The sequence below is a fragment of the Jaculus jaculus genome, chromosome 11, assembly GCF_020740685.1.
Source record: "Jaculus jaculus isolate mJacJac1 chromosome 11, mJacJac1.mat.Y.cur, whole genome shotgun sequence".
NCBI lineage: Eukaryota > Metazoa > Chordata > Mammalia > Rodentia > Dipodidae > Jaculus > Jaculus jaculus.
In genome coordinates, this window is record NC_059112.1 from 55,003,910 (window position 1) to 55,013,309 (window position 9,400).

The following is a 9,400-nucleotide window of genomic DNA, read 5'->3' on the forward strand; positions in this document are numbered from 1 at the left end:
AGCTATACAATTACCTCTTAGAACTGCCTTCATTGTGTCCCAGAGATTTTGATATGTTGTATTCTCATTATCATTTGACTCTATAAATTTTTTGATTTCCTTCTTGATTTCTTCATTGACCCATTCATCATTTAGTAGTGTATTGTTTATTTTCCAGGATTTTGTGTATGCTCTATAGCCTTTCTTGCTACTGATTTGTAGTTTAATTCCATTGTGGTCAGATAGAATGCAAGGAATTATTTCAATTTTCCTGAATATGTTAAGATTTGCTTTGTGTCCTAATATATGGGCTATTTTAGAGTATGTTCCATGTGCTGTTGAAAAGAATGTGTATTCTGCAGCCTTTGGATGAAATGTCCTGTATATATCTGTTAGGTCCATTCCTTCTATGACCTCATTTAGTCCAGATGCCTCTCTGTTTATTATTTCCCAGGATGACCTGTCAATTGATGAGAGTGGGGTGTTAAAATCACCCACAACCACTGTGTTTGGTGTTATCTGTGACCTTAGTTCTAATAGTGTTTGTTTGATGAATTTGGGAACCTCCATGTTAGGTGCATATATGTTTAGGATTGTGATATCCTCCTGTTGGAGTGTGCCCTTAATCAATATAAAGTGACCTTCTTTATCTTTCTTGACTAATGTTGGACTAAAGTCTACCTTGTCAGATATTAGGATAGCAACCCCTGCTTGTTTTCTAGGCCCATTTGCTTGAAACACCATCTTCCAACCTTTCAACCTAAGATAATGTCTATCCTTTGTAGAAAGGTGAGTTTCTTGGAGACACCAAATTGTAGGATCCTGCTTTTTTTTTTTTTTTTTTTTTTACAATTAAAAGGGAACCTTAATAAAGTTTATTTAATTAAAGGGGAATCACACTGTTTGGTATCAAGCACAACTGAAGCGTTGCTATTGGACAGTCCCCTTAAGTTCCTACACAGTCCAAGGTGATGTTTCTCAGCGCAGAAGGGTCTATTTCCAGAGGGAAGCTTCCTAACAGGGCAATGTCGGCTAGGTCTAACAAATGTGCAGCGCATACATGCATCGTACTTCACAAAAGGGTGACTCACAGATGCTTAAGATCCAACTTCTTCTAGTTCCATAAGAAACAAAGTCCAAATGTTCGGAATTACATGATTGACTACTCACCAAAAATCCATAAAATATTCACACCAGATAGACCAAGATTGACTCTCCCAAGCATTCCTGACTCCTTGGTCTTTATGACGTAGCGGAACATCAACAATGTATGGAACATATTATTACGGCCCTTTGGAAGATTGTAGACGTGACGTTGGTAGATAAGTTCATAATGGGGAGGGTTGATAGCACTCTGATAAACACAAAAAACATTTTCATTCATAACATCTGGTTTATTTGGTGTTTGGACAAAATGCTGTGAAGTAAATGTTTTTCCATCAGGGTACTTAGGATGAGGAGGTAATCTGGAATCAACGTAGGTACAGAACATGTGCATGATGATAACAGAATCAGTAGGCAGGTCTGTATCCCACTTGCGTCCTTTGAAGTCTCCACCTCTGTTCCATCTAAATGAACTCATACATCCTCCCTGAGAAAGTTCTTTGATCCTGTCAACCAAATATTCCTGGTTTGGCGTCAGGTCGAGATACTGCACAATTGTATTCAGCGTTGGGATGAGAGGGGCTTTGACCAGGGCAGCTTGTTTCAAGCTGGTAATACTAGCCTCTCCTATTTGTAGTTCTGGACAACCCATTCGTCTCATCTGGGTGCTGACAGACTCAATCTCTTGTACAAGTGGCACTAATTTTGTCTCATTGATCCAATTTCTGAACTTAGCTGTCCATGAATCCATATGATCAAGAAGTTGTCTATTCATAGTCACTCTTGCCCAAACCTCTTCTGCAGCTTGTTTAGAGCTGAGGTCGGCTTCATCCTTGTTAGCGCACGGAGCCTGAGATCTGCAGGCCAGCTGGTACTGAAACTTCTTTAATGTCTGTGCGTAATCCCCCACAGAACGGCTGTAGTTCCAAAAAGTAGGGCTGCTGGAAGGAGAAGTAGAGTCTGGACTCCCCAGCTTAGCTCTGTGTTGCTTCTCCTCTTTGCTCCTCAGGAAAGTGTCTAAAGTCTGCAGGTCCGTCATGTAGTCCTCTTTGTCGGTGGGCGAGTTATAGATGCTGGGTGAAGATCGGTAGCGGGCTCTCAATCCACTGCTCTCTACTGGGCCAACGGTGGTCAGATACGGAGGAGGAGAGGAACTGAAGCTCGCCAGCTTACTACAACTGACCGGCGAGTAGGTCGCTCCAGGGCTGTAAGAAGTATTGCCACTAGAAGAAATGCCTTGCAGTTGAGGGCTGTATCCTGTCATACAGCTGGTGGTAAACTTGGGACTGGCACTGGATGAAAGAGATGGGCTGTAACTCCAAACACTCTGCCCCTGAATTGAAGGGGAAGGTGGAGAGGGAGGAATCTGGGAGGCTGCCAGATCACGTGGAGGGGTAGTCTGTACAACATTTGTTTTTAGCCCTAAAAGTGTTTGCTGTCCAGGGCTAACAACCAGACTTGTTGGTGCCACAGTATACTTGAAGTATCTCCAAAAGTCAAATAAGGCATTAAGACTGAAGAGAGATGCAAGGGCAAGCTCAATATACCAGAGGGGCCAGTATGTCACATTATAATATGTACTTATCAACTTTCCAGTCATTTCAGTATATATCATTCCAGCCATGGATACATTTAGGAGACCCCAGGCTAAAACCACTTTCCTAGCTTCTGTTTCTTTTCTCATCTTGATGGTTCTGTCAATAAGGGAAGGACTAGGGCTTGCCTCTCCTTGCATCGTGCTCTTCAGACCGGAAGCCCGGATCCTGCTTTTTAACCCAGTGTGCAAACCTATGTCTTTTCGTTGGGGCATTAAGGCCATTGAAATTAAGAGATATTATTGAAAGGTGTGTGTGGTGGTTTGATTCAGGTGTCCCCCATAAACTTAGGTGTTCTGAATGCTAGGTTCCCAGCTGATGGAGATTTGGGAATTAATGCCTCCTGGAGGGAGTGTATTGTTGGGGGCGGGCTTATGGGCTTTATAGCCAGTTTCCCCATGCCAGTGTTTGGCAAACCCTTCTGTTGCTGTGGTCTATCTTATGTTTGCCAGGGGGTGATGTCCACCCTCTGCTCATGCCATCGTTTTCCCCTGCCATCATGAAGCTTCCCCTCAAGCCTGTGAGCCAAAATAAACCTCTTTTTCCCAGAAGCTACTCTTGGTGATTTCTACCAGCAATGCGAACCGGACTGCAACAGTAAAGTGGTACTGAGGAGTGGGATTGCTGCTAGACACCTGACTATGTGGCTTCAGCCTTTTGTAGCTGATTTTCAAGAGGAATGTGGAAGGAGTTGAAACCTTGGCCTAAGAGATGCCTTGCAGTGCTGTAAGTACAGCTTGATGGTCTATCCTGGTCAGAGCTGAAAGACCTGAAGCCAGTAAGAACTATGGACTGTGAGGTTTGGCTCATGAGGGTGAGAAAGAGCTGTGCTTGGACTGGGCTAGCAGTTTGTGTGAGAAGCTTGCTCTTATGCCCATGTCCTGAGAAGTTGTGCAGGGTTGCTTTGCGTAGAAATGAACTGGTGTGAGTAGAGGGATATGGCACAGAAAGAAAAATCTTTGGGTGAACTGTTGCCTGTTCAGCTGCAACTGAGAGATTACAACTTTGAGACTGGGCTAGCTGACCTGTGCTGGGGCAACAAGAAGAATGTAGACTCTTTTGAAGGGGCCTGAGTGCTCAAGGAGTGTCCTGTTCTTCAAAGTCTGCTTTATTCCCCCCTGGATTAACAAATTGGCACCCTACCTGGTATTGTGGAGTATACAAAATGCTGGAAAGAGGGTCATTGAGTTTGCAACACGGTCTTGTGTTTTGGAAATGGCCATGGGCAGTGTGAAGCGGGTTTGCTGGTTACCTGCATAGAGACCCCATGGGGCCATGAGGATGAACCGTGGCTTGCAGTGGAGACCCAGTGGAGATGTCGGGACCATGAGATGGCTGCCAAGGAGCTGTGGGCCCCAATGAAGTTTTCCAGGACTGTGAGTAGCCTAGCTGGAGGGGCGGAATTGGAATGCCAGAGACTTGTTGCTGGTTAGAATTATCAGACTTGAAGATTTGTCACTGGCTAGAGTTGTTGGACTTGAAGCTACAGAGTTTGATGTTTGCCCTGGTTGTTTTAAATCTTGTATTGGTTGAATGTTTCTTTGCTATGCCCAATGCCATCTTTTGCAGTGTGAATATTTATTCTGTGTCATTATGGGTTTTTTGAGGTTACATTTTGGTATTATGGCTCAGTTAAAAGATCTTGAACTATGGGGATGTATGAACATCATTGAGATTGATTAAAACTATGGGGACTTTTAAAGTCAGACTGAAAGCATTGTATTTTACATCAGTTTATGGGGGCCAGGGGCAGAATGTGGTGGCTTGATTCAGGTGTCCCCCATAAACTTAGGTGTTCTGAATGCTAGGTTCCCAGCTGATGGAGATTTGGGAATTAATGACTCCTGGAGGGAGTGTATTGTTGGGGGCGGGCTTATGGGCTTTATAGCCAGTTTCCCCATGCCAGTGTTTGGTACACTCTCCTGTTGCTATGGTCCATCTTATGTTGGCCAGGGGGTGATGTCCACCCTCTGCTCATGTCATCGTTTTCCCCTGCCATCGTGAAGCTTCCCCTCGAGCCTGTAAGCCAAAATAAACCTCTTTTTCCCAGAAGCTACTCTTGGTTGGGTGATTTCTACCAGCAATGCGAACCGGACTGCAACAGTGTGTATTTATGTTTGCCATTTTTTTGTTGCTGTTGTTGTTGTTCGGGTTCTACCATTGCTCTCTTGTGTTAAGTAGTATTTGAGTATTGCTTGTTTTTTCTAAGTTCCTTATATGTACGGAGGATTCTATCAAGTATTTTAGGTAGAGCTGGTTTTGTCTTCAAATACTCCTTTAACCTGCTTTTGTCATGGAATGTCCATAGTTCTCTGTCTATTAGAATGGATAACTTTGCAGGATAAAGTAACCTTGGTTGACAGTTGTTATCTTTCAGAACTTGGAATATATCACTTCAAACCCTCTGGCTTTAAAAGTTTGTGTTGAATAATCTGCTGTAATCCTGATGGGCTTGCTTTTGTAGGTAACTTGATTTTTCTCTCTAACTGCTTTCAATATATTTTCTTTGGTGTGTGTGTTTGAAAGTTTGATTATAATATGGCAAGGAGAGTTCCTTTCCAGGTTTTGTCTGACTGGGGTTCTAAAGGCTTCCTGTATCTGCATTGGCACCTCTTTCCCAATTGGGGGAAACTTTCTTCTATGATTTTGTTGAAGATGCCTACTATGCCTTTGGAGTGGAATTCTTCTCCTTCCACTATGCCCTGAATTCTTATATTGGATCTTTTCATAGTGTCCTGAATATCTTGAAATTCCCACTCATACTTTTCTATAAATTTGTCTTTCTCTTTGTTGGACTGTATTAGATCTGCCACCCGGTCTTCTAGCTTAGATATTCTGTCCTCTCCTTCATCCAATCTACTGGTGAGATTTTCTACAGAGTTTTTTTATTTCATTAACTGTGTTCTTCATTGCTAGTAATTCTGCCTGGTTTTTCTTTATTATTTCTATTTCCTTATTTATGTCTTGTATTGCCTTCTTTATTTCATTAAATTGGTGTCCTGCATCTTCTTTGATTCCTTTGATTTCCTTTTTAAGTTCCTCTTTGACTCCTTTGGTTTGTTCTCTGACTTCTTTGAACATATTTACAATCATTCTTTTGAAATCTTTCTCAGGCATTTCCTCTAACTCATTCTCATTGGAGGTCATTTCTGATGCATTAATACTTTTAGGTGGATTTATATGGTCTTGCTTTTTAGTGTTTCTTGTGTTATAATGTATATATTTTTGCATCTTAGATTAAGTTAATGCTTGGATTTTCCAGATAGCTGGGTATTCTTAGCTGTATCAATTGATTTGATGTTATATATTTTCAGGGTAGGAGCTTAAGGTGTTAGGTGTGGCTCTTAAGACTCTCAGAGTATCTACAAAGGTGCTCCTAGGGGTTGAGTTTCCCTGCTATGGGAGTATTCAAATAGGCTGAGTCGAATAAAATACAGGTAGATTCTAAAATTTAACTAAACACTGTACACATTCAATCAAAAACAGCCACAAATATGTTTGCCAGAGTAGTTATTATAACAACCAGATCCTCTATCAACATAGAGGTTAATATTTCTGGTCTGTTGAGGGATCCAAGTCAGCTTGTGACCAAGTGAGCCCCTTCCCTGGTGCAATCCCAGTTACCTTGGATGATTTTGGTCTCAGTCAAGTTGCTGCCTGGTCGTCGGGCTGCTGTTCTGATTTCTGGAGCTGGGCACTGGCTTTTCCTGTGGGGCAAACCGAACCTGGCAACTGTGGCCCTGCAGATCAGCAACCCCGCTGCTGTAACTGCTGCTGCTAAAGCTGCCTCTGATGGGTCTGCCAGCAGCTGAAGCTGCTGCTGGTAGGCCCACCGCTGCTACTGCCTCTGCTACTGCTGCTGCTGTAGCTGCCACTTCTGGAGCCACTACTGCTGCTGAAGCTGCTGCTGCTGGGTCCACTGCTGCTGCTGCTGGGTCTGCCACTGCTTCCACTGAAGCTGCTGCTGCTGGGTCTGCCGCTGCTGCTGCTCCTGGGTCTGCTGCTGTTGGGGCCTCTGTTACTGGTGCCAGAGCCTCTGATGTTGCTGCCGGACTCTGCTCCTGCTTGGGTTCCGCTGTTGGCCCAAGTTGGCGTGGCCGGGTCCCGGGACCGCTGCTCTGTTTGCTGGAGCTGGGCTCAGGTGGTGGGGGAGGGGAGAGAGCCACAGCTGCTCTGTATCTCTCATTGTTCCACGTGTTCTTCTACCTCGTGGTCAGCTCCTCCATTCCTTACTGCCTCTCTCCCTTCACTTTCCTGAGTTGCAGAGAGTGCTGGTGTGAGTGTAAGCTCCTGCACCTGGCTTTTCCTGTGGCTGGAGCTGAGCCTGGCGGCTTTCTGGTGCGCCCCCACTGCCACGGTTGGCAGAGCTGCCGGAGCCACTTTTCCCACCTGTGCGGGCTCTGGATGCTCTGGATCTCTTCTACTTCTCCGCTGCTGCTTCAATTTCCTATACACCTCACTTTTTAGTAAAATTGTGTATTTTGCTGGGGTTTTTTAGGGGGTCTTTTTACCCCCCAGCTGCTTTGTCATGGTACCTACACCACCATCTTAACTGGAAGTCCTGTTTTGACATTTTAAATAACTGCTTTCCTTACTCTTGTAGCTGAAGTCCTGCCAAAGGCCACTGGGTCCTCAGTTCCATCATCAGAAGCCAGAACTCTCCAGAATGTTCTCTGATTGCTGTGCCACTGCTCCCCACTGCCCATCTGTGTCCTATGGAAAACCAGATGTCATGTGACCACATGACCTGTGTGCACTGGGGTGTGCAGCAAGAGCATAAGAGGAAGGGACAGTCACTCCTGAGGTCTGCCCAGCCCCCTGAGAGCAGGTAGATTTTGAATTCCACCCACAAGTTTTCAGACCACCCTCCGCCATCTGGTGGTGCAGTGAGCTGATCCCTCACCATCAGTAGAACCAGCTGACAGGTGGTAGTTGATCTTTGGAGGTAGCAGCCAGTGCCCAGCTCTCTCAACAGGCAGTAGCCTCAGGACCTGTGGCCACTGGGCAGGCTAGTGGCCTCTCAGGAAGCTGGGGTAGCCCAGACACTGAGGAGATGTCTGGGCCCACACTCAGCACCACCCTGATTCACTTAGCCCACACCATGTTATACTTGCTCCTTGACCAGCAAGTCTGCCAGGGTACCCTGTCTGATCATGGCAATAGGAACTCCCCAAAACAGTTATATCTTCACAAAAATGCTTAGAAGAAAATACTTTTCTATTATGTAATCAGTAATCCGTAAGTAATCTGTCATTGAAACACATATACAAGGTAATATTCTTCAGTGTAGGTAGACATTTAAAGACAAGTCTTGCAAAATAAACATGAGAAAAAATCCATATGTAGTAATATACTTAGGGAAAAAATATTATACACATGTATATGTATATTTATAATAATTTTTCAATGTAGTCATGAGCTGACATAAGCACACATGTCTAGTAGCTGTTGGGTGTCACAATGTGGATTGTGAGGTTCCTGAAAACTCTATGACATATCTGTGATATCTACTCCCCTCTGTGCTGTTAGTGCCAGTCTGAGTTTAAATGAATCACCAAACAGACGGAGCAGTGTTATATTCCAATCATATTTGACTATGGGCAACTTTTTCAGTTATGGAGGTAAGTTCACACTGCCTTTGGATGCTTTCCCTTCAAGTTGACTAGAATGTATCTTTCAAAATACTTTCTTTAAATATTTCTTCTAGATTACATAGTGATAGCTATATTTTATACTGTGACTTTATGCCTTCACAATTGTAGTTTTATTTATGTGTTTTACTTCTATTTATATGAAAGTTTATAATGATGTGTATAGTTTGAGTGTCACATGATCTGTTTGAGGAGGCTTCTGTCTGTAGGAAGTTCTGAACCTGTCAGGATAAAAGGCAGGAACCTGCCTAGTCTGAGATTTGGCACTCCGGTTACAGAGGGGAGGATGGCAAAGTAGTGCAAGGCAGGCCAGGGTTCCCTGGCATCTGAGTCTCAGGATAGAGGGACTGACTTGGCAAACCAGCTCCTTCTGGTGAGAGAGGCAGTTGAGCCCCTGAATTGTATTTTTCTGCCCATTTTTTAATCCTTTCCCTGAGGCATCTAGTCCTTTTGCTGTAGTTTCTGTCTGATTGAAGCTATATGACTAGATTTAATTAAGCAATCATTTAGTGATTGCTGGCTTTCCCAGGGACTGAGCTGGAGCTCAGAAGGGTGGGGTGGCATGACCAGGACCTGTGGTTCCTGGAAGGGCCACCTCTACAAATGGAGAGAAGTCTGTTCTTAGATAACAGAGCACCCCTGTGTGTAGCAGAATCCTCTTAAGGGCCTGGAAGGGGAGCCACAGTTTGTGTGACTATTAAACAGGAGCTTGGACATGTTGGTATTTTTGGAATGGAATCACAGGCAGAGGGGAGAAAACTCACCAAAGCTCAGTGACACTCAGGCAGTTGGGGTGGCAGGATCAGTAAGTGCACATGTGAAAACATCACTAATGGGGGACAGTGAGGGACCAGCTCTACAAGGCTGGGAGAGCTGGGGAAGTGGAGGGGCTATAGTGCTTGTTAGCTATGGCTGTCTCAACAGGGAGCACAGAGAGAATTGATACACCAGGGCCTCAGCCAGTGGAACCAAATTCCAGACGCTTGTGCAACCTAGTGAGAATGTGTAAACTTGCACTTATATTTGCACATCTGGCTTACATGGCATCTGGATAGTGTAACATGAGACCTT

General features: G+C 44.3%; 1 protein-coding gene across 1 annotated transcript; it reads right to left on the reverse strand.

Moving 5' to 3' along the window:
- Nucleotides 1-1,065: 1,065 nt before the first annotated feature.
- On the reverse strand, nucleotides 1,066-2,826 carry LOC123453274 (transmembrane protein 209-like). Its single transcript, XM_045130099.1, has one exon. It carries the CDS (start codon nucleotides 2,816-2,818, stop codon nucleotides 1,142-1,144), a length of 1,677 nt encoding a protein of 558 aa, XP_044986034.1. The 5' UTR covers nucleotides 2,819-2,826; the 3' UTR covers nucleotides 1,066-1,141.
- Between the last annotated feature and the right edge of the window lie 6,574 nt (nucleotides 2,827-9,400).

What these genes read in the sequence shown, in the direction of transcription:
- LOC123453274 (XM_045130099.1), bottom strand. Translation starts at nt 2,818, where the DNA reads ATGCAAGGAGAGGCAAGCCCTAGTCCTTCCCTTATTGACAGAACCATC.